The sequence below is a fragment of the Tachypleus tridentatus genome, chromosome 5 (genome assembly GCF_004210375.1).
Source record: "Tachypleus tridentatus isolate NWPU-2018 chromosome 5, ASM421037v1, whole genome shotgun sequence".
In the NCBI taxonomy this organism is placed as follows: Eukaryota; Metazoa; Arthropoda; class Merostomata; order Xiphosura; family Limulidae; genus Tachypleus; species Tachypleus tridentatus.
In genome coordinates, this window is record NC_134829.1 from 8,989,990 (window position 1) to 9,016,722 (window position 26,733).

General features: G+C 34.5%; 1 protein-coding gene across 1 annotated transcript; it reads right to left on the reverse strand.

The window, feature by feature from the left end:
- Positions 1 to 1,389: 1,389 nt before the first annotated feature.
- On the reverse strand, positions 1,390 to 26,638 carry LOC143250462 (uncharacterized). Its single transcript, XM_076501026.1, has 4 exons — positions 26,250 to 26,638; positions 20,658 to 20,838; positions 6,571 to 6,674; positions 1,390 to 3,643 (listed from the first exon to the last, which is right to left on the reverse strand). The coding sequence occupies exons 1-2, from the start codon at positions 26,517 to 26,519 to the stop codon at positions 20,659 to 20,661; spliced, it is 450 nt and encodes a 149-aa protein (XP_076357141.1). The 5' UTR covers positions 26,520 to 26,638; the 3' UTR covers positions 1,390 to 3,643; positions 6,571 to 6,674; position 20,658.
- Positions 26,639 to 26,733: the final 95 nt, after the last annotated feature.

Below are 26,733 nucleotides of genomic sequence, written 5' to 3' on the forward strand. Positions count from 1 at the left end.
CAGTTTCGTAATAGTAGTTATTTTGAACCTATACATCACATATTTTATTGTACTACTCATGTAGTTAATTAACTGTTAGAAGAGCTGACATGCCAAATTCGAAGTGTAAGTTTTTCTGATCACCTGTAATGATCTCAGTGTAACACCCTGTTTTATTTTTGTAAGCCTCTTTCACCAGGAACAATTATTTTCCCACAAATGGCTTTATACGATGGGACTTCAACGTAGATAAAATAAAAATCTAGTAGATAATGAATCCATAACGTTTGACGATATAAATTAAATCTGATATTTGATATATCCCTACCACTTGCAAATAGAAGTTTAACTTGATAGTCAGTATATCCTTACCCCTTGCCAATAGAAATTATAGCTGATAAACGATGTATCCCTGTTGTTTGCCAATAGAGATTAAATTTCGTAGACGGTATACCCCTCCTGCTATGTAACTACTATGGTTCACTTCACACCCTTCCATTATTTTAATTTCTTGTGTATATGTTTTTTTTTTATGAAACGCCTTTTGCTTTTCTGTCTTGTTGTTTGAAGATATATACATATGAATCACAAATACAACTTTTAACTTGTGTTACTTAAGGATAATGTTTTAAAGTTAATATTATAGGATGTGAAATCATTTCTAATTATAATGCCAAATCGGTAAGAATACGAAAACAGATTTTGTGAGCATTATATATTTAAATTCACAATCCATTTTATCGTTAGCTTATACAAATATAAAAAAAATGTTTATTACTTGTTTCCGACTATACAAATTATTTACGACAAATAATTATTTATAGTTTCAAGAGTGTACAAAAATAAATTCATAATTTTCATGATATTTAGTAAAATTTTAATCCTTTTTCAGGACAACCTTCTTAGTGCTATTTTTATTTATTGTGTGTGCATAAAGACAAACAGACACTACAATAGGAACTAATTTCAAACAATATAATCTACATGACAAAGCCCAAGGCTCTTAACAGGATACTCCCACTTCATAGAACAGGAATGATGGACTTCATTGTAAATTGGACTTTGTAATAACCTTGACGACAAAGTTTTCGCTATTCTGTCTTTTTAGCCATCTGTCGTCTGGTAAAGCAAACAGTCAGGTGAAATTGATAATTTTGTTTTTATTGTGAACAAATAGATAGGAGTGAATAAATATAATGGGACCACTATTCGCTTCTGGTCACCTTTAATGTGATTAACTGCCTCTAAAGGATCTTTCGGTTGTTTCTCTTTTGTAGGGTTCTTTTTCTCAACGCAACATTGACCATTATAAACGCCCTGTTTTCAAACCTATGATATTCTAACAGCTATCGAGTTTGGCTAGTAAACATGATAATAAAATATATTGAGGAACTTGGTGTAGAGAGTTAAGAACTATTACCAATGAGGTTTATGAAAGTGGTGAAGTACCCAAGAATCATTGATCTTGAATGCACTTTCCTAGAACCAATGACTGTGAATACCATGGAATCATCAGTTTAAGGAACCACATGACAAAGATCCTATCAGAGATGTTGATAATAAGACCATGTTGTACAATAAGATTGGATATTGTAAAAGTTTAATGTGGTTTTATTGAATATCATAGTTCTATAAGTTCTGTTTTCGTGGTACAGATTGTTTAAGAAAGGGCAATAGAAGTGAAGAAAGACTTTTTCTTGTGTTTTATCGATTATACTAAAGCTTTCGATGGAGTCAAACGTGTGAAGTTATTCACAAAGTTAAAAGGACTGAAACTGATGGTAAAGACTTGAGAATTTTAAGAAACCTCTAGTGGTACAAAACTGTGGTAGTGAAGATAGAAAGTTAAGTTAGTGATTATATCCAAACTAAGAGAGGCGTAAGTCATTTCTGTGTATTTTAACATGATTTGTACAGTGAGAAAGTCCTGAGGGAAACCAGGGATTTAGTAGTACTGATCATTGGCGGACAAAACTTGAACAACTTGCTTTATGCTTGTAAGAGTTTTAATAACTGATTCAGAAGAGTGTCTGTAAAGAGTTTTAGATAAAAGTTGTCAGCGAAAGCGAGGAGAATGGTTTAAGCATTAACTGTATGTAACAGAATGTGTGGCAACTATAAAGATCACTTCTGTATGGATGTCAGTGTAGAAAATGTAAGTAAATAAATTCCTGTGAAGCTTGATAACATGAAACAGTAAATGTAGCCATGAAATAAAACAGGAAATATGGATGGCAAAGATACATTTCTAAAAACGAAAAAATATATTGACAAACAGTAAAATAGCTAAGGAAACGAAGTTAAAGGTTTTGATTGCTATATTATACCAGTTCTCACATATGCATCAGAATTTGGACAGTATCGCCAAGTATGGAAAAGAGAATAAAACAACTGAGTTGTGGTTTTAAAGACACACCCTAAAGGTGTGTTGAACAAGTCACACCTCAAGTGAAAATATATTGTCAAAAGCAGGCTACAAAAACAAACTGTCGACTGACAACAGAAAGACACAGTTGAAGTTTCTCGGACATATTATGAGGGAAAAAGAAAATGAAAGTTTAGCCGTAACTGTAAAAATTGAAGGAAGGAGAAACCGTGGAAGTTGACATACGTCAAGATTCTATCTAAATGAATGGATGTATCGACACTGGAACTTTTTTGTACCACAAGAATAAGAGATCTGTAGAAGACCATAATCACCAGCTTCCTGGTGACTACTACATACAGAGAAAACGGAGTGTTAGAGGTTTACCCCTTGATATGTATTATACAAGGTTCGCATAATTTTCTTTAATGAAGCATTCACTATTCCCAAGTCTAAAGGCACTAGGTCTAGTTTCAATGGCCCCAGATCTAAAGACTCTGCTGTTTAGTTTCAAATGTATGAGGCTTTCGTTTTATACTTTATTTGGTTTTTGTGAGATTCCACTATTTAATTTGTTTATGCAAATAAACTACGTTATTAAACAATTTCAAGCGACAAATAAAAGATGCGATAACACCTTACACATTATAGAAAGTCAGTAGCATTAACATTGAACTTTTATAAACCGTACCATGTGTATTTTAAAGGACACCCTGAAACAAACAGAGAAGTTATTTAACTTAAAATTGAGTTTCGCACAAGGATTTTGGCTGTCCAATGATCCCGAATGTTCTCGTTATATTTTTATCTTATTTTTACGTTTTTATCTCGTACAAACATGGCGTATTACATGAAATAAGAAACCATTTTCTATAACACTTCTTTGCAATGAATATTATTACAGAAGAAAATTGTGGATATTTAATGAATAATTAGCTATTTCATGAAATCAGTTAAAAGAAAAGAGAAACATAAAATCCATCGAGTACACTTTTTTCGTCAGAATATATTTCCACTTGTATATTTTATATTATAGCTTGTATTTAGTTCCTTTAAATATATAATATATAATATCTAAAGTAAAATGTATAAATAGTACTTTGATTGAAGTTATTCTCCACAAATAAATTTCCGCACAAACTATGTTTAGTGGTTTGTCCTGTTGCAGTTTCCAAATGGATCGAAAGGTATACCTTTTACGTTTTCAATAATCTTTGGGAAACACTTCCTGTCTTTTTGTAGAATCGATGTGACAAAAATCCAGTGAAGAATATCAAGTGACCGCTCAAAATCGTGACCCTGAAATAAAATTTGTATCTTGTAAATATTTATGGCAAATATAAAAAGTTTCTCTGGCACTGTCTTTAATTTTCAACAAGTGACTGGTGGGAAGACAGCTGTTCAACAGTATCCTATTACTCATCATTCGCTGGACTGACTGTAACTATTGTGACACACCGAGAGTTTAAAGTACGGAAAATATTTTGTGAAATCGAATGATTTAAGCAGGAAGCTATCTCAAAAATCCAGAGATTTACCACAAGGAAGAGCCTTGTGAAATAAAAAAAGAATCTCTATATACATATATTGTTTGTTTGTTTTCGAATTTCGCGCATAGCTACACGCGAAATATCTGCGTTAGCTATATCTAATTTAGCATGAATACAGCTAATGATCACCACCTACGCCAAGTCTTGGGCTACTCTATTACCAACGATTAGTGAGATTGACCGTAACATTATAAAGCCCCCACGGCTGAAAGGGTGAGCATGTTTGGTGCGACGGGGATTCGAACCAACGACCCTCAGATATGTATATAAACATTTGTCTGTTTATCCACTTATTTATTCATCCGCCTAATAATCTATGTAGTGCCCAGCAACGCTTTACCCCAGTGGCTAACAAGCTAGATTGTGGATTTAATGTTCCGTAGTTCGCGCTTTTTTCACTGCACAAACAAAAAACAATGCGCCACACACTTTGAGAGCTTAGGTTCCTTACAAGAAACACGATTAGAATAACCAACGATAGGCGTGGGTGGTGTTGACTAGCTACCTTCTCTCTGGTCTAACATTAAGGACCTCTATGGTACATAGCCCTCGAGAAGTTTTGCGCGAAATTCGACAAACAACAATAACTTGAAATACCCATCCTTTTTACCTATCGTATAGCTCTGGGTGAAAATTCAGAAACATAATAATAATAATAATCTAACTAAAGCATTGCATTAATCTATAGTTATTACCAATACTTTGTTTTCATTTTGCTTGCTAAAATAGATCTTTATTACCATAATTCCTTTTCGAAACTCGAAGAGTGACTTTTGTTTCATCTCGAATATTATGTTTTCCTAAAATACATGTGGTATTGCATACTAGAGCCACTAAACAAATGTATCCTTAACGACGCCATATTTGTTTCTCAACACACAATTTACTCTGCTCATGACAAACACATATAAAGGAAAGGTCTGGTCTTAAAAAGGTTAAAACTCACAAAACAGGTCACTTTCTTGTTTCGTTATAAGTGCCTCAGAACTTGTTGCACGGGTTATTTTACTTTCATATAAACCAGTATCGAGATTGTGTTATTCGAGCCAACGTTCTCTAAAGTTCCGTTCGTTTCAACGTGTACCTAGTTTCGTCCTGCGGAGGCTTTTCGTCGTATTTTCTTTTTTTGCGTCACTTTTACTAATAAGAAAGCATTTACTTTAATTATTATAGCTCAAAAGTTTAGTAACAAGTACTTGTTTAAAATATATCGAAATTGCTCGGTTTTGGCCGCATAGCTAAAAGCTGCAAGAAACAACAGTTATGGTGATTAGTTACCACCAAAACTGTAATTTTTTATGCTGATTTTTACAGAAATTAACATACATATGAATATTAGGAGAATAATAATATTTATTTTAGCTAAAGCTCCCTTCCCCCTCAGCGTCTCAACCGTAATTCTGCAGGTTTACGAAGCTAAAATTCAAGTTTCTATACTTATGGTCAACAAGGCACGAATAATCCATTTTCTAGCTTTGCGCTTAACAACTCAACCAAAATATTTAGCCAAAGTTTACTTTTGTGGGCAACCTTCTACAGTTAGCTTATACACATATAACATACAGTTTGTTTGTTTTTTTTAGCATTTGCACACTGTCATAAAATAGTTCAACTCTTGATGTGGTTTGTTTTGAATTTTGCGCACAGCTATTTAATGACGATCTCTGCTAACCGTCCCTAATTTAGCAGTGTAAGACAAGATGGAAGGCAACTAGTCATTACCACCCACCGCCAACACTTGGGCTACTCTTTTACCAACGAATAGTGGAATTTACCGTCACATTATAACGCCCCCACGGCTGAGAAGGCGAGGATGTTTGGTCTGACAAGAATTCAAACCCGCGACCCTCGGATTACGAGTCCATTGTCTTAACCATATGGCTATGCCGGGCTAGGTTCAATTCTCATTGGGTTTTTATGTCATTAAAAACAGTAAAAGTTTCCATATAACTTTTGGTAAATATTTATAATTACGTGTTAGATTTAGTTCTGTTGAAAAAGAAAAGATTAGCATTGAAATCGATTGGTTACAACTTTAAAAAACAACTGTGTGCTTGCAATAATTAAATACTTATATTTAACAACTGTTTACTAGAAATATTGTAACAATTTTATTCAATTATAATTATAATACTTATTAATAAAACTGTATTTTTGGCTTAGTTGTAAACAAAATTTGTGATTCGATCTTTGTGTAGGGCAACAACTCAGTTCATTGCGCAACTTTGTGCTGAAATAAAAAATAAATTAATAGTTAATCGAACCCTTAGTGATATAGCTGTAAACGTTAGGGCTTGTAAAGCTAAAATTTATGGTTCGATCTCTGTTTATTGTTTAGCTCTGTGCTTAAACAAACAAACAGTTAATCTTTGAACAATTTTTTTTCTAATTTAGTCAGTATTACTAAAATTTATTGAATACTTACTTTGTTTGTTAAAAAACGTAGCTCGACAAATGTCCTGGTAAACAAGAGTGTTAATCTATTTATCTTGGAAAAGATTTCCTTTATGAGTCGTTTTTCATATTACTAGTAAGTCATCTATATTTTGAGATAAGATCAAAATAGTATTGGAAAACATTGCAGATGCACTTTACTTATATAAATTAAGCCTAACACACAAGATCAGTTTAGTAAATACGAAACAATTGCATTTCCAAGAAATAATCTTGACTTACCCAAACGACTCCTAGTGTAATAACAAGGTAGAGAATCCCAAAATCACTAAGGTAGAAGACAAGTTCAAAACACTTCCAGAATTTTCCTTTTTACCAGTAGAGGACTGTAAAGAAAATTATATTTGAAAACAGCTTTTTATAGACATAAGGTGGTTTTATTTTTAAAAATATAACATATTGGCCAATGAAGCTGTTCATTTAGTTGTTGTTTTTTTAATTTCTGCCTAATTTTATGTTGTATCTGGAAGAAATAAATAGCATTTTTACACAAACGAATTATTACTGTTGCTACACTTGCTTAACTAGCATCCAGGACAATGTTTCATCTCCATTATTACTGTTTGTTTGTTTTTCTTATTGCAAAATCACATCGGCTATCTGCTGAGTCCACCGAAGGGTTCATGATTACTGGATCTCGTTTTAAAACAAACTAACTTTTGATATTGTTTTACTATTCATAAATACAGATGTTTGCAAAAATTTGGTGTTATATTCATAAAGCATAAGGTTCATACTTTGTGAAAAATTTTAACTATGAGACTTGAATGTAGTAAACAAATGAAGTGGACCACCAAAATTTATCTGTTTTTTAAAAATATTCTAAAAGTTGTTTTTCAACAAGGTTTCAACTGTGGGCAATTACTCTAAGTTTTTCTTTATATGAATCGTCATTTTTTTTTGTGTTCAAACAAAATTGTTTTTCTTCGCACATCTTTTGTATTTTTCAATCATTTTCTGAAATTTTAGTCTCTTGCATTTGAATGAAAATGTGTTTGACAATTGTTTTCTTCAATTAGAACCATTTCTCTCTAATGAGACGCCAATTTTATGCAACAAAGTGCCGATTTTTTTGCAACAATGTGAAATTTTTCATCTTGAAAAACAGAAGTTATAATTACCAAATTAACTACCTGATTAGATTCTTACTTTGAAACAAACATACCTAAAATTGCAAACAAACAAATTTTCAAAATATCTTCAAGAATAAACAAAAAGGTAGACTATAAACAAAATTTGGTTGACATATTGTCCGTTTCCTGCTCAAGTACCCCCGCCATATTTTGTCATTAAAACTCTTAGCTATGGAAGTAAATTGTAAACATTTCTTTATAATCGTCTGCTTTTAATAAGATGAGTTGGGGACTAATTTAGAAAAATGTTATAATTGCAAAACTTTAGAATTAGTTTGTTTTTGTTGGTTTTGAATAACTTTTTCAAATTAATTTTAAATTAACTTAATACTATACTACTATATGACACTAACAAAGTTTGTTAGCGTATCTACAACATACACTGATAAAGGTTACTATCGCATGTATACTACATTATGCCATTGAAGAAAGCTAACTACCGCATTCATACTACACTTATGACATTAACGAAGGTTAGTAGCTCAGAATCTATAATCCGGGCATTCTTGTGTTTACGGAGCACGTAAACGCCTGATCCCAAATTACCTCAAATTGACTGTTGCACAGTGAGAGCAGCTTATAATTCATTTGTATAGCTATAAAAAATAAAATAGTTAATATTATTTATTCGTTAACCGTATTATATAATATTTGAGAAATTTCAAAACGTTAATTGTAGAATAACAAAAATATTATCATCATTACCTGTGGCTAATGTTCCTTTCATTATAAAAACTCCAGATTTCCTCTATCAATATATTTTGTATTTTGTCATTACTTTATATTCCCAACTGTAGAGTATTTAATACTGTTTATTGTTAATCTAACTTTTGGCCTTTTCAGATCCTTCCTCAATAACTTATTCAGCTCTTAGGAATTTCAAGATATATCTACAGGGCCACTTTTCAGATTCAATCTTAAAATATAAAGCTCCAGTAGTAGTGCATATATATATATGTGTGTGTGTGTGTACATACATTGGTCTTCTCAGTTCCTTTTATAAACACATATCCAATCACAATGCAATATGGTCTCTTTCCAGATAATCTTTACAACTGACTTTTAATACTGATACATTTATGAGTATTTAAAACTTAGAGTATTGTTATCTAGTATGTTACTAGTGTTCCTTTTTAAATGTTAAGATTGCATTAGTGTACTCGAAAAAATAATGTCTACACAGTGTCACAGTTGGTAAAATATGATCAAAGCCATTTGAAGTGCTCAAATACATCATAACTGATAGTGATACGAAAAGTACACCAACGTGGTAGATGTCACTTCAGTCAGGTATAAATACACCATAACTGATAGTGACACGAAAAGTACACAAACGTGGTAGATGTCACTTTAGTCAGATATGGATCTTTTCCTACCTAGTTGTATCCATTAAAATAGTTCTGTCGCAATGGACACTACTTATCTGATACATTTTATTGGCTCATTCATGTTGGTCACGTGACATTAAGTTAACTAACAGAAATACCCCCTCTCCGAGAAAGTATAACTGGTAGTTTATGTGGAAGTTTGCGGGCTTCTCTGGAATTGTCTGACAATTCTACGATAATGTACTCATACAAAACATGCAATCACGTTCACCATCCATGAGAAAAAGGATTTTATTGAAATGTTAGTTTAAAATGATCTATTATCACAGCATTAGATCAAAGAGTAGATTTTTACTGAAGTATTTCCCTGTAGACTCTGTTATCAAAGAAAGTCCCATGCTTTTCTGTTGGAACACTCACAACATTTTCACCAAAGTTGTTTTATATTTAAAACTTACTTTTTGTAACTTTCATTGGTTAAAACTGAAACATATTATTTCTAGGGAAATTTCAAATGTTTTATTTATCACTCAGCTATAAAAATATTGCCTGGTTGTAAAAACATCACTCAGATGTGATTGATGAGGTCATTTCGAGATCCGAATTTTGGACAGGTACATCACAAGCTCCATTACAATAAAGATATAAAGTAAAAATATCCACCTATCCTTTTCATATATGCTTTTATCCACTAGTTAACTTAAGCTTCATCATAACTGCGTCGTCTCCAGTGTTGCTTGAAGATGTATTTACCCAGAAAACATGAATTTTTTAAGTTCCAAAATAAAGGCCTAGACAGACCGTGGTAATACTCTTGTGACTGTAAGTCCCAAAACAATTAAATATTCTCTGTAGTGTGTGACAAGCTTAGTTAGTTTCAATAGTAGGTTGACTTAAGCCACCTCTAGTCCATCCAGGGTACATGTATATCGTCAAAGCCAGTATATGGGCGGGAAACACCTTTGTTAGCTTGTATTACACAGGTTACTAACCCTCAATCTCACTTTTTTTTTTTTTTACCTACAGCGTATCCTTGTCACGCACGAGACGTGGTTAAGCGAAAACCACAAACCCACTACTTTTAACAGTATGTTTAAACAAAAATCCGACTGGTCTTTTCTGTTTCAGTGATTTTGTACATAATACTTCAAAAAGGAGTCCAAATCTCCTTGTTCTGTCTCTTTATGTTTAAATATTATTAAAAGTCCATTTATTAAATTACACTTGGTGAATCAGTAAAAAAACAACAACACATTTTTGAACCTCAAATCAAAATAACGAAATTAAAATAAAATTAAAGACCTGTAAATGTTTATTCATTGTGGTACAAAACTCTGTGGTACGTGGTTTTTGATTTATTGTCTTCCAACGCCGAGTGTTGTGTTAAAACAGTCAAGGTTAATGAACGTTTTTTTTCTGTTTTTTTATGATGCAATGAAAAGACACTTCCCTGCAACTTAAACAGATGCGTGTTTTAGACAGCATAACAGGACTATTATCTTGTGTGGATCTAATACAGGAATTATACTTCTAGTACAATAAAAAAAGTATAGGTATTAACATTCTGATATAAATAAGCTATGGATCTGCCGGTTTATCCGGATTGCGTGTAATGCGAGTAAATTATACATTCAACATCATTGATATCCAACTTCCGTTGCTGTCACGCTGTATCAGATGCCGATGCGTATAATTGGGAATTTCACGTTTCACACAAAAATGTGCGCTTCATGTACACAATATTTTACCGTTTGTTTTTGCTTCATAAAAGGAAAACACTCTTTCAATTGGTAAGATAAACTTCGTGGTAAGTACACAGTTCAAAGCATACACAGCCTACATGTCAATTAATAACGCGCGTGTCAGTATCAGCTAAGAACAAAGCTCTCAAGAAATATAAAAAATATCGAGATAGATCGCGAATGTTTACTTAATAAGAAAAAAAAGTATTTTATTGAGTAATTGGTCAGTACGCCTTAATCTGAGTTTGTTTGTCTGTTTTGAATTTCGCGCATGAGGGATATCTGCGTTAGCTGTATCTAATTTAGCAAGAATACAGCTAGTGATTACCACCCATCGCCAAGTCTTGGACTACTCTTTTATCAATGAATAGTGGGATTGACAGATACATTATAGTAGTCCCACGGCTGAAAGGGCGAGCATGTTTGGAGTGACGGGATTTGGAGTGACGGAGGGTCGCGGTTTCGCGTCCCCGTCGCGCTAAACATGCTCGCCCTCCAGCCGTCGGAGGGTGTATAATGTGACGGTCAATCCCACTATTCATTGGTAAGAGTAGCCCAAGTTGGCGGTGGGTGGTGAACTCCTCTAGTCGCTAAATTAGGGATTTGGCTAGTACAGATAGCCCTCGAGTAGCTTTGTGCGAAATTCCCAAACAAACAAATCGAAGTGCTTAGGTTACGAGTTGAGTGCCTTAACCACCTCTCCATGTCGGGCCTTAATCTGAGTTTAGAAGGTTGAAACTCCTGTAAAAATATTTACGTAATTCTTTTTAAATTATTATTTATTTCTTACGAACTGAATGTTTCGCAAGAAACTGGATTTTGATTCCAGTGCATTATAAACGAGTGAGTAAGTAAGTAGAGTGGTTTTATTAATAGGTCAATACCTACTCTTGGTTTGTTTGTTTTGAATTTCACACAAAGCTACTCTAGGTCTATCTGCGCTAGCCGTCCCTAATTTAGCAGTGTAAGACTAGAGGAAAGGCAGCTAGTCATCGCCACTCACTGCCAACTCTTGGGCTACCCTTTTACCAATGAATAGTGGGATTGACCGTCACATTATAGAGCCCCCACGGCTGAAAGGTCGAGCATGTTTGGTGCGGCAGGGATTCGAACCCGCGACCCTCGGATTAGGAGTCGAACGCCTTAACACACTTGGCCATGCCAGGTCATCCCGCTCTTGGTTACAACATTATATTTTACATATTTCCACGATGGTGACATGCATTTAAAGCAGTTATAAAATAACAACAACGAGGGATTACGAGCCGCGTGTCTTAACTACCTGTCCATGCCGGGCCCACCCGAAACGTATTGACGCGTCCTTACTACACTACGACATTGAGGAAAAGTCTTTGCGTTTCCATATTATGCTATGTCAATCACAAAACTTATTGATGAATTTATATTATACTATTTTTGCAATACACATTTAACAGTATGAATTATGTACATTTCTAAATACAATATTTAACTTACACAAAACCTATATATCAAAATAAATATATAATAGCAAATATCTGTCACATATAACACTGAAGAAGCTGGCTAATGCATCGATATTACACTATGACATTAACGAAACTTGTTAGCGTTCCTACATTATGCTATGTCACGAAACTTATCGAAGCGTCCATACTAAACTGTGACACTGACGAAGTTGTACATCTATACTGCACTATGAAACTAACGAAGCTTTCTATAATATCAATACAACGCTACGACACTGATGACATTTGCTAGCTTACGATCAACAATCCAGGTGTTCATGTTTACCTGCAACATGAGAATGCTTGACTTCGTGCTTTCTGATGCGTAGCGACTAAAATAGAAAGCTTCTGAACAACAGTCTTCTCTTATCCACATAAAGTCTTAACCTAGTAACCTATCTTTTTCTAACACCTTTTGGCCCTCTTAAGGACGATTTCTGTTAAATATTCTCAGGAATTTGATTTTTTTCTGATAGTTACGCAATTGTACACAAGGATTATCTGCGCAAGATATTTTTAATTTTGAACAGATAGACTAGTAGGAAGCTAGCTTGTGAACAGCATTCACCGTCAACGTCCTAATCAAATAGTGAGATATGACTGTCACATCTATAACGCACACACACCTCAAAGTACGGCAAGCGAGTCGTAAATCTTCAGGATCAACAGTCCGGCACGCTTGTCACTAAACCACTACCGTTTCTTTCTCAAAAAAAGTTTTATGTGGTTATGTTAGCAGCATCACACCTACGTGTTATTGAACTCATGTGGTGAATCTAAAAGACAGATGTAAAAAAAAATGTATTGTTTTTAACCCGAACTAGATTTATATTCTCAACATCATATAGATAGTTTGTTGATTGTAACCTGATTAGGTTAGACCACGAGAAATAAAATATCATGTGTTTTAAGGTTGTTCTTGTTTCTGAACTTGCCTCGTTAATATCAGAATAGAATGTTTACAAATATCTTTGATAATTCGTATGTAATTTATAAAAGTATTGGTACTGCTGTTTGAAACTTTTTTATACAACAAGCCCTAACTAATACCAATGTATAACCAAACACATAAACATGTGTTGCTTCGATGTAAAAAATAAGCGGATGAAGGAAGTCTAGCTTCCGTTACACTAGAAAACAATAATAACAAACAGGATAGTCTATAGAAGTTGAATACGTTATATTTAACTTTTTTCTTTTCACCACGTCATTACAGCTCATGTCACCATGCTTATTAGTATTCTGGCTGACGATTGTGCACTTTGACAATAGTTCTACAGCTTAGTTTTTCTTACAAAAGAGTTTGTTGTAGATCTGTCATGTCCAAAGCATACTACTCCTCCTTACCATATGATTAAAATCCACGTACTTTATGAGAACGACGTATGCGTAGTTCCTCTTTCAACAATCCGTTTGCACAAAATTCATAAACAGTTACTTGACCTGCATGTCTTCGTATGAAATAGCATGAATACGCATTTTGCTCTCCATCTGCTCGGCCCCTACTTGTACAGTGGTATGTCTACGGATTTACAAAGCTGAAATCACGGGTTCTATTCCTCTCGGTGGAGTCAGCAGATAATTCGATGTGGCTTTGTTATAAGTATGCAACAGTTGAACTGATATGTTGTGGACATAACTTGTACATGCGTTACTTGTTTCGATTCTTACTTATTTTGAGTACGATTGTCTGTATCATATGAAAGACTTTTGCCATTGACCTTTATGTTCATAGATTCTCTCTTGATACGCGCTCAGTTTGGGTAAAAAACAGTTTTTTAATGACTCTTGTACCCAGTTTAATTTGTATTTACTTTATTTCCAACACCAATAACTATAAGTTATATTTTACAAATTGTAAATTTGAGACCTAAACACTTCCTTATTGTCCGAGTGTATAAACAATGTGCATTGAGAGAGTCGTTTCATTCCTTTCCTAAAATTTTTGGTAGGTTGATAACATGTCCTTCCACAGTAACTTCACATCAATTATAAATGTCAAGTGACTGGATGAATTTTCATAATCATATTATTTTTAATATAACGTACTCAACTCTATGTAAATGAGATCGTGACCCACGACTATAATTGTTTGTTTGTTTTGGAATTTCGCACAAAGCTATTCGAGGGCTATCTGTGCTAGCCGTCCCTAATTTAGCAGTGTAAGATTAGAGAGAAGGCAGCTAGTCATCACCACCCACCGCCAACTCTTGGGCTACTCTTTTACCAACGAATAGTGGGATTGACCGTCACATTATATGCCCCCACGGCTGGGAGGGCGAGCATGTTTAGCGCGACCGGGTTTCGAACCCGCGACTCTCGGAATACGAGTGGAACGCCTTAACACGCTTGGCCATGCCGGGCCCTTTGTGTATATTAAGTTTCTTTCGCGCATTCTAGATAGAAAAAGGAAAACCAAGTATGTGCCTTAAAATGTGCCTTTCGACCCGTAAAGTTAACCTCTATTTAATAATATATACAAACTTTCCCAAGATATCCACTGCTTTGTTTAAATACAGACACACTTTTGGTGGTTATTGGATGTACTATATATATCACATACAAAAACACTATTTTCGAAAACATTAAATTCACCAATGATTGCTAAATTATAATTGTAGTGTTTAATGAATGGATGATTGTTATTTTAACGCAAAATTACATAATAAGCCATCTGCGCTATGTATTCCTCGAAGAATCGGACCCCAAATTTTAGCGCTATAAACCCTCATAGTTACCATTGAACCACCAGAAGAAAGAACACATTTTCTATTCGTTTTTACCCTGCGTCTTATTCATCATTTCCAGATGTACGCACGACGTAAAATACTTTACTAATTCCGTTGAAAGCCACGCAAATGATTTTTAAGTATTTCTTTTAGAAACTTATAATGAAACTTTTAAGAAACTTATAATGTGCCGCTAAGATACTAAAGAAATGCTAAGAGAATGTCAAAACTTATAAACATTAAAAACGTACATTTAATACTTTCCAACTATTGTTTTTAGGTATCAAAAGGCATTCTGAAGAGAAGAAATTATTACTCCATGTCATTTGCTCTGAACAATCGTTTCACAAAACATTTTTGCCTACAGAACACCTTTAAGCTGCAAAACAATTGACAAAATCTTTACGAAATATTCTTATGCTAATAAATTAAGTCACAGAAACTATTATATTTGTACATACAGAAATAATTTATGGAACTTTAATTTTTATTTCTTGTATTTATACATTAATCATAATTAAATAGTTTTTTATTTAAAAAGAAGCACCCAAGTCCTAACATCATAACACATTAAATGAAGGCTTAAAATAGTTTAAAATATTTGTTCCTTCTTAGTGAAAAAAATGTTGTTGCTTCTTTTGCTCACAAATCCGTTTAATATTAGGAGTGATAGTGGAATGATGGATACTCATATCAGGAGCAACATTCAGTTTAGGTTGTTGTTGTTGTTGTTGTTTTTAACACTGCACCATACTATTAGTGACCACTAACTTACAGCGAGTCATCCATTAGGCTCCGTCCGTAAATGAAACAGGCAATGGAAAAAGGAATACAGGGCGATACGATTTATGGAATGAGGTGATTTTAAGCCATACCTTTACTTGGCATGTTCCTTTACACAAAATGTCTCCTCGTAATCTCTAGATATCGTATTGAACCTCAGGGTTCCACCTAATACTGTTTGGGACACGCCGGTCTCAGCAATGAATTGGCGCAAATGTTACTATATTTGCCCACATCACCTGTACATATCTTTAATTTTAAAGTAAAAAAGTTAACTTAATAATAAATATCTCTGATTCACGTACAATGTAATGAAAAAAGTGAAGTGTAACAACAAGAATAAACCTAGCTATGGAAGTATCCTCAAAACCCAGGTGTGTGGGAGAAGAGTTTATTTTCACGTACCACGTGAGGATCTCGTGCAAACTGCAGCATCAGTGATTCATTCGGCAGCCTGAATGTATGACGTAAGCTGCTCATTTTCCATATGTACATGGTTTAAGTTTAGTCTGCAAACCTTCTGGTTCGTGGATAAAACACACATTTAATGTTCTGTATAAACCTCGGGTGCACCTGCCAGTTGTCTCAGCTTATACAAGTTATCATACCATGATTTTTGTGATATGTACAGAGAGAGAAAGATTCAAAACCAGTGCTGACTCCCAACGTAACAGAGACTGATACATCGTAATCTGTATATAAATAAATTTAAACATCTCATTAAAATAACAGTGAAAATTATAAAGGAAAGAACACCTCAGTTCGAATCTCTACGTGCCTCTAACCTTTCTCAATACACTTGTTAAGTATTATAAGACTTTACATATTTGTAAAATATTAAGCCATCGTTTTAACGGTTTTTCTATCATTTGTTAAGACGAAAGACGATCACTAGAATTCAATGGAATATCTAAAAGTGGGTCATCTTATTATTTTTATGAAGTCGTTTAACTGAATTGATTTAATAATGCATGTAACGAATCTACGATTTGAATGTTTAGGGTATGACACAATTTATTGAACACGACATGCCAGATAAATTTAGTTTTAGCAAAATGTTTTGTTTCTTATTCGTACAAGATACGCTTATAATTTAAACTTTCAGTGTTTTGGGTTTGTTGTAAAATAAATGATAAAAACAAGAAATTTATTATTAAGCTAAAATAGGTAAAACATTTATCTGTAGTAAGTGTTACAATTTCATCAGGTGGAACACCGGTAAGTCCTCGGATTTATAACGCCAAAATTAGGAGGTCCTCTTTCCCTCGGATGATACAGCAAATAGCTCGAGACGGCTTTGCTACGACATTCAAAACGTTGTTGCCGTCCGAAGGAGTGTAATAACTTTGAAGTATCTCCAATAGTACCTTTTTTTTTTTTGCGCACAAATCAATTTATATCTGAGTTTGTTCGTTTTCACTTTTAAAGTCCTTTGAAGAGACATCTTTGAAATAAACCATTCTATACACATCGCATACTATAAATGTTGCACAAAAAATAGAGATAAAAAATGACGAACGCGTTTGTGATAGGAAAGTACATTCCATATGATACAACACTATTGGAGAACTGTTTAAAATATGTTTTCAACTATGACTTTGTTAGCGAGATCCAGCTGGTCTGATTAGTTCTGATGTACAGCGAAAAATCTTATATTAATGTTGTGCAACAGATGTTAGGGAAAAGGTATGAAGTTGAAGCTGCGCTTGAAAATATGCTATGAAGCAATTAAGAATGAATTATTTAAACTACTATTAAATGAGTTTAGTACTCACAAGTGACGTTATTAATTTAACAATTTATAGCTGCAATATGATACACAGTGAGTTAGCTTCAGTTTTCGCAAAGTATGTAATATAACTGAGAAAAATTAAAGTTAACGCTCCTACTTTAGTGAACCTGACAAGTTTATTTGTAGAAGAAAACTAGTAACAAACAGGTTTGACCTGGTTGTTGTTAAGCGCAAAGCTACCCAGCAGGCTATCTGTATACTGCCAACAAAGGGTATCGAAACCCAAATCTTAGTATCATAGGCTTGCAAACTCGCTGCTGAGCCACCGATGTGGTGGGGGGCTTGTGACGATAGAAACCTCTTGTTAAAAAAATATTCAAAGTGGAGCGGTACTTCTTGTTCTCTGGTTAGGCGCCTACGGTTTAAGTCACCCCTAAATCAAATGTTGACCTGGAGATATTAATGGAAAACTATGTTGCAATAAGAATGACTCAGGCTATTAAGAATGGAAAACTGGTCGTGTTACAAATAGAAACCAGAATGCAGCATTGCTGAATAACGATAATATATTCTGATTACGGTGATTATTTAATTACGTCAAATAAACGAGGAACACAAAAACGTTTAAGTGAAATAAAAGGCGATAATTTTGCAACATTAAATGGTTACTAATGCATTATGTATTGAAGTTAAATTGGGATTTTGTTGTATTTAACGATATAAAGAATGCTCTGAAGATTTCCTGTAACATTTATTGACATGTAAAGTTTAATCATGTAACGAAGTTAAATTGGGATGCTGTTATAGTTTAAAGATATAAAGAAGTCACTAAAAATTTTCTGTAACGTATATTGATACATTCTTCACAGGAAAAAATTGCATTATGTATTGCAGTTAAACTAGGACATTGTAATAGTTTAAAAAATATAAAGAACCCACTAAAGACTTCCTGTGATATATCTTTCAGAAATAATGTTGCATTATGTATTTCAGTTAAATTGGGACTTTGTTATAGTTATAAGATATATGCTTTTACCTTTACCTACTCAACCATCATAAAGAGTGGCGTCCAGACAGTTATATTTACCATACCATGCAAAGGGCGAGTGGGAGTACCTTCACATATATATCCTATCACTATATTGCTATAGCGCCCGCAGTTCCGTACGGTTGTGCTACAGTTACAGTTACAAAACAGGGCGCACCTGCAAGTTGCATTCTATTCTTTTGTTGTTATAGCAACCACGGTGATATAAAATGGAAACATGCAATATTTCATTGTAAATTTTTTCTGGTATATTTCATTATATGTATAGCAAAGCTTTTTCTCACAACGACTCATTATTTGTTACATTTCAGATGATCTAGAATCTTTTATGATATAGTCATAAAGTTTAAGCGTTAGGCTGTTTGCCTTTTCATACAATTTCTTTACGAATTTATTCATTTACTATTTTGAATTCAAACTTTTCAGGTAGCCAGGTCCCCCCGTTAGTATAGCAGTAAGTCTAAGGATTTACAACGCTGAAATCAGGGGTTCGATTCCTCTCGGTGGAGTCAGCAGATAGTTCGATGTAGCTTTGCTATAAGAAAACACACACTCATGTAACAAGTACGTTTATATTTTCTAGATTATTCAGAAAAATCTATATTCAAGTAAATAAAGAACCAGTATTGTTTGTTTTTTAAATTTCGCGCAAAGCTACACGAGGGCTATCTGCGCTAGCCGTCCCTAATTTAGTAGTGTAAGACTAGAGGGAAGGCAGCTAGTCAGCACCACCCATCGCTAATTTCTAGGCTGCTCTTTAACTAATGAATAGTGGGATTGATCGTTACATTATGACATCTCCATGGCTGAAAGAGCGAGCATGTTTGGTATGATGGGGATTCGAACCCGCGACCCTCAGATTACGAGTCAAACGCCTTAACCCACCTGGCCATGCCAAGCCTTAAAGAACCAGTAAATCGTATTATTGTGCTAAAACGTAGTGATCGTTTAGCCTCTCCACCCCATGATGGCTCTATGGTAAATTGGAGAACTTGTAACCTAAACAAATAGTCAAATAGCCATAACGGTGGTAACTGTGTAGGTTTGCGCTTAACGGTAAAAAGGTCTCCGTAAATCACACGTACAGTTTACTGCACGTAAGTAAAAGATTTGCATACGTTGATGCAGTGCAAGCTGTGGTAACTTGACAAGCATGTTTAGCATCTATATTTTCGGTCCCGAGGGTCGCGGGTTCGAATCCCGTTACACAAAACATGCTCGCCCTTTCAGCCATGGGGCATTATAATGTTACGGTCAATCCCACTATTCCTTACTAAAAAGAATAGCCCAAGAGTTGGCGGTGGGTGGTGATGACTAGCTGCCTTCCCTCTAGACTTACACTGCTAAATTAGGGATGGCTAGCGCAGATAGCCCTCGAGTAGCTTTGCTCGAAATTCAAAACAAACAAAATTCAAAACAATATTTTCGGTCACGTGGAATCCAAGCATTCAGCAGTGTAATGTCACCAACGATAAATATTTGGCTAAAGAACATGTCATATGTTATTCAAGGAAGGATATCCGGTATAAAGAGACTTAAACAATGCAGAGATAAAAAACACGACATTTCTAAAGAGAGAGGAGCGTTCACTCTTCTCCATGAAAGTAGGAAAACTCACACAGTAAAGCGTTTAGGATAGCAACCAGTTCTGAAACCACACCCTCAATTTTTTCAAGAGCAACGCCCTTCATCGGAAAGCGAAGGTTATGGTTACGAAAAACAACACCAGGCACAAAAAAAGTATAAAACCAGGTATGTCTCTGTTAACAACGCAACGAATAAGGATTTACAATTTATGAAGCCTCGTAAGTTTCTAGCTGCTCCTCGAAATCAAGACCAGATTTATGGGAAAAATTGACAAAGAAACTATATTGGTAACAATCCTATTCGACCAAACATCAAACATCAGTCAATTGCTTATTTACGACTCTAAAGGGCTTTTGTACTTTTTATCTGCCTAAACAAATGAGATGGCACATTGATGTGGTCTTTCGAAATTTTTCTAGAATGGATTACTTAAGATTTTCCGCGTCATTATTACAAAAGTTTGTTAAAATGAAAATGTAGACGTCAGACAATAGGCGTAGTCATGACGACCGCCAATGCAAAAAGTTGTTTCAAAGGCAGCTTGGAACCTAGTACTTGATTCTTGTAAAGTTTGACTGACCCTCTGTGGACACCACTGGACTAGAAACAATAGATAGTGCACTTGAAAATATTTCCAGGGAGATATTAGGGCGCCAGAAGGCCTATGTGTAATTATAAAATTAAATGAGTGAAAATAGATAGAGTTTTCATGTTATAAAAAATGTGTATAGTAAACTGACCTCAGGTGGTTTTCGTGCTGATGTTGGCTGAACTGGTTTCTGAGAACTCGATGTGGAAGTTAAAACCTCTGTTGTATTTTTTTATTAAAGTCGTTTCCGTTGTCGTCATTGGATGGTTTTCAGATCTCGTGCCGTTCGACGTCATCTCTACTTCTTCCTCGTCAGGTGTTCCTGATGCATTCTACAAAAAATTAGTAATTATTATCACACAAACTTTATAATATCAAACATGATTTCTCAAAAATGCAAAAGAAAAAAGTTTTGATCACTTATGAAGTGATCTTTTTACCATAACTTGCTAAAGTTTTTAAAAAGATATCACAAACTCGAGTCACACTTTACAGCAACGTTCTGATGGTAATGAGCTGATGTTGTAAAGAAGCATAAGAATCTATAAAGCTTTTATCTAGAGTTGCTATGTCATGATAGAACATGAAACAATAAAGCCCGTATCTTGAGTCCTAAAGTATCTATGACAAGAGAAAACATTATAAGCTGCACACAAACCAACGAAGCTTGTTTCTAAACTCCAGAAATCTCTATGAAAAGGTTGGAAAGCAACATTATGAGCTACGCATAAAGCAACAGAACCTTTATCTCGAACCGTAACATTCTTTGAAAGAGGTAATGAATAAATATTATTAGATGTAAATAAAACATAAATATTATTCATTGAGTTCTGAAGTTTCATAAAAAAGCCGAGAAATAAATGTCATAAGCTGCCCATTAATCAACAATGATTGTTTCTTGAATTTCGAAGTTTCTGAAACAATTAAGAAATCAACATTATGAGATGTACATAAAACAATAAATCAAGTCTATTGTGTCCTGAAGTTTTATAAAAAAGCCAAGAAAGAAACCTGACCAGTTTTTAGATCTAAAGTGTCTAATAAAACAGGCTGCATATAAAGCAACACAACTAGTGCTCAGAGGTTTGCGGTAAAACATGCGAGTTGCACACGAAGAAACTAATGAAAGAAACTAAAAGGGAACATATTTGCTAGGTAGTGAAACAAGAAAGCTTGTTTTTTGAGCAAATGAGAACGTAAATAAAAGTGTTTCGAGAAAAAAATAGCAATAGTACATGAAGTGAAAAACCGTGTATCTTTAGCACATTGAAGCACAATATTATGTTAGGGGCTAGACAGGAATAATCTCTCTACTCATGGGGTAAGTAAGACATTTCTAGACATGCTGTAATAGTAAGTGAATGTTTCAACAAAAACTATATTTGAAAAAACATTATTCACGAAAGTCAAAATAAGAATCTTGCTAATAAGCTCTTACTTCGAAGTGATGATAAAAAAGTACTATTTGCGTAATTTATTTGAATCGAAACGTTTTATAATGTACGTTATTTTCGATTTAAAAGACTAAAAATCCACGATTTATCCTTGACATTCAATGTTTTGAAAGTAGTAATAAATTGAACGGCAAAGGCTTGTTGAGGCTGAGAAATTCTTATGCAACGCTTTTCATGTTTACAGTGTATTCATGTTGCTCTAAACAAATCCTGCAGATGTGATGTAAATGGAAATGTAATGCCATTACGACCCTTAATGGTGCTCGTATGTAACATATACTCTGTTATTTGCCTCACTCTGAAGCTTCAGTTTATTCGTAGTAAACCTCACGTTCAATATCTTGTTTTGTTTCTTTCACTCTATATCAACTATTTTCTTTCTGAAGGATAACTCCTAAAGTTTCGCTTTAAGGAATTAATTTGAAGACTTTTGGCCCCCTGAAAAACTTGCCCCCAGTGACTCAGCTGTAAGTCAGTGGGTTTTACAACCCTGAAAATCGAGTTCCGATACTCGTTATAAGCAAAAGCATAAACAGTCCATTGTATACTTTTGTGCATTACAACAAACAAACAATCGTGAAAAACTGGCATTATTATTTTCTTTGAGCTTTGGTTTTCTTTATCTACAGTTTATTGCTATATATAAACACGCTTTTGGAAGAGAAAAAAAGTTGAATTATACCAAATTTCGTGCTTTAAACCTTATGGTAGGATTGTTTTATTTGTTCATTTGTTTTTGATATTAAGCGCAAAGTTACACAATGGGCTATCTATGCTTTCTCAATCATAGGTATCGAAACCTGGTTTCTAGAAATATAAGTCCGCACACATACCACTGTGCTACTGAGGCCCTTTTATAGGAAAGCTAAAGAACTAACTCCAAACTAGACATTTCAAACCAAAACAAAACACGTGTATTTCTCAACCCGGAAGGCCAGGTGGGTTAAGGTGTTCGACTCATAATCCGAGGGTCGCGGGTTCGAATCCCGGTCGCACCAAACATGTTCGCCTTTTCAGCCGTGGAGGCGTTATAATATGACAGTCAATCCCATTATTCCTTTGTAAAAGAGTAGCCCAAGAGTTGGCGGTGGGTAGAGATGACTAGCTGCCTTCCCTCTAGTTTCACACTGCTAAATTAGGGACGGCTAGCGCAGATAGCCCTCGTGTAACTTTGCGCGATATTCCAAAACAAACAAACACGTATATTTCCAGTTGTATTTCGATAAATAAGCTACACCTACTCAACCAGCTGTTTTAGTTAAATAATTACCAGGTTGATTGATGTTTAGACATTCAAGAGCAGAATAGTTTCGGATCTCGCTGCAATGAACGAGGGACAACTGCGTGAAGATTGCATAATATAATATATAGCCTTAAAAAAAAAATTTCGTCGCCTGTTGTTGGTGAGGTAGTCTAAACAGCATACAAAATATAATAGAAAATAATATTACATAACGAAAACACATGCAAAAGATACTGCCTACTTTTATGTATTATTTGTACTTATCTACCACAATACCTCTTAAAGAAAGAAAGCGCCAAATTTAATTTGCTGTATTATAAACCAATTGGTGTACTTTAAGTACTTCAGTTGTGTTTACAACAATATACCAGATGAAATATTTTCGTCAGTCTTCTGATAGGTACAGGGCTAAGATATTCTAAGTTTAAAGAAATGAAATATAAAAATAAAGCAAATAATCGACAAAAAAGTAAAAAGGCGAACAGGAAACATAAAACGCAATAACAGAAGTCAGTCTCAAAAGTGTTAAAAATCATAAATATCTTATAAATTACTTTCATGTACGGTGAATATTATTTTTGTAGTTAAGAAAGACTTTCAATTTTTCAATAGGAATCTTCGATATGTAATTAAGCCGGATGACGGCTAGTGGTTAGTTTGCCGAAATCTGAATCTGAAGGTTCGAGGTTCGTGCCCCTTTCCACAAAAGCCCACTCAGCACTTTGAGGTTGTATATTAAAAAGTGTGACGGTCAAATCTTGCTATTACAAGAGAGTCACTTAATCACGAAGTGGCGACGAGCGCTATTGACTAAGCTGCCTTCCCTATAATATACCAATTAAAAATTAGTTAAGGGTAGCGCAAATAGCCTTTTTATAGCTTCGCGCAACCATCAGAAGCAAGCAAACAATCAAGGCTTTATAAAGTCCACGGAAGAAGTTCATTTTACCCGCTACTTTCCACGATTTTTACTGACACAAAACTCGTACTTGGTCGGATAGATATGTAACTCTTGAAATTGGGGCCCACATTTTATTAAAAAAAGAATAAGAGATGAGATCTATCACATAGAAGTTAGAAAGTCACTTACCAAAAGTATATTTGGAAACATCCGCCATCTTAATGAAAGGCTAGAGCCTCGCTTACCAAATATATTGGTCCGGCCTGACCAAGTGGTTAGGACGCTCGACTCGCAATCTAAGCGTCATGGGTTGTAATCTCCGTCATACCAAACATGTTCGCCCCTTCAGGAGCGTTATAATGTGATGGTCAACCCTAATATTCGTTGGTAAATGAGTAGCCTCAGAGTTGGCGGTGGGTAGTGATGACAAGTTGCCTTCCCTTTAGTCTTAAACTGCTAAATTAGAAACAACTAGTGCAGATAGCCCACGTGTAACTTTGCGCGAAATTAAAAAAGAATCCAAAGTAAATTTGGAAACATCCACCATCTTAATGAAATTTGTGACTATCGTATGGTAATTTTAACAAGTGCAAGACAGCATTTTACGATTATGGTAATTAAATCAGCGAAGCATGGTAATTTCTAGCTTCGATTTGAAGCACATAGTTTACAGGTGTAGGAATGAAGTCTAAGCAACGAGACCTAGGAAGTACAAACACTGTAAGTACATACTATTTGTAGTCTTGAACGATACACTTAAGACATACAACGAAAGTTTGCTTGCTGTTAAACATAAAACTACATAAAAAATATCTGAGCCACGCCAATTACAGGTATTGAAGTCCCATGTTATAAGCCCGTGACTTCTTACCAAGCCTGGTTCAGCATGGCCAAGCGTGTTAAGGCGTGCAACTCGTAATCTGAGGGTCGCGGGTTCGCATCCCCTTCGTGCCAAACATGCACGCCCTTTCAGCCGTGGGGGCGTTATAATGTTCGGTCAATCCCACTATTCATTGGTAAAAGAGTAGTCCAAGAGTTGGCGGTGGGTGGTGATGACTAGCTGCCTTCCCTCTAGTCTTACACTGCTAAATTAGGGACGGCTAGCACAGCTAGCCCTGGAGTAGCTTTGTGCGAAATTCAAAAACAAACAAACAAAACAAACTTGCCAAGCCACTGAAAGGTGAGATTTAATGAAAACTCAAGCCAGGTGCAAACTTTTTCTTCTCTGTTTTTAGATAGTTTCTTGGCAGTGAGCTCATTCCATGGGTTTATTTCTAACGGATAAAATTATTTGTCTTTATGTAAATAAAAGCCTCATAAGTTTTGTCTTTTTAATAAATTAATGCGTATGGACTTTTATTTTTATTATTAAATCCCTTTATTCGACTGAATTCGTCTTAGATACAAGCAAGTAAAATTATTTTAAAACAAACTAGTTTCTAAAAGGTACATGACACTACAGAGTACATGTAATTGTGACTAAATTAATTCTATTAAACAATATTAAATAAAAAAACGTAAATTGTAAATGTTTACGACATATTGATTTGTTTATTTGTTTTTAATCATAAATTTAGGCAATCGGCTATTTGTCATGTGCCAACCATGGGTAACGAAACTCAATATTTAGTGCTACAAGCCTTCAGATTTACCACTAGAAGGGCGAAATCATGTTTAAAACCAAGTAAAAAGTTTAAGTTTTGGTTATGATTTAATATTTCTTCCACACTTTGGTTTCAGCTATGTGAGCTTTTCTGATGCTAGCGTTTACGAATTGTATATGTGCGTTTTTTTCTTTTTACATTCTTGCTGTATATTTTTAATATCAATTACTTTAATACTTGTTAGACCTGAAACAAAATACACTGGAGCTAATTGTTTTTCATGTGTAACAACAAGTAAAGTAATTTGAATTATAAATCACATTCAAAGCTTAAAAAACAAGGTAAAAGCGATTTATAATTCCAATAAAATCGGTTTCTTATCCTTCATTTTAAAAAGTAGTTTTAAAGAACATAGACCACAAATATCACAGACTGAGTTTGAGCGAATTAACTATCAAAGCAATTAAAAAATGAAAATTGTGCTCACGTAGATGGACATTGAGAACTACAAAATCAATAGGTAAAGCTTTTGAACTCTTACCATATTTTTCTTATCTGAATTTGTGATAACAGATGTCGAGTTCTCCATTTCTTTGACGATTTCAGTGTTATTATCATTGACAGTTGTAGTAGTTGTTCCATCAACTTCTACTGAAGTTTCATTTTGAATTGTTTGTATTTTAATATCCTGAACTCCTGTTTCAGTGACATTTGCCTGTAAAAGTGACGTCAATGTGGATTCTTCTCCGTACACATAATTCACTACGGTCAGTAATGTTAAACTGATAAACATAACAGAAGGAACCTTCATCTTCTCAGAAGTCTGTGACCAGCCACAAAATCTCTAAGCGTGTAACCAACGTTCCCGGTTTAGCTACGCAAGGTAACAGCTGGAAATGAAAGGAGCGTGTTACACGCTGTAGTTATACTACGTGTTTTGTAAGGAAACCATATACATCCCACCTGTTGGTAACATTCTTTGCGCTTCCTGATTGGCTGATAACTTCTACCTAACGGGGAAGAAG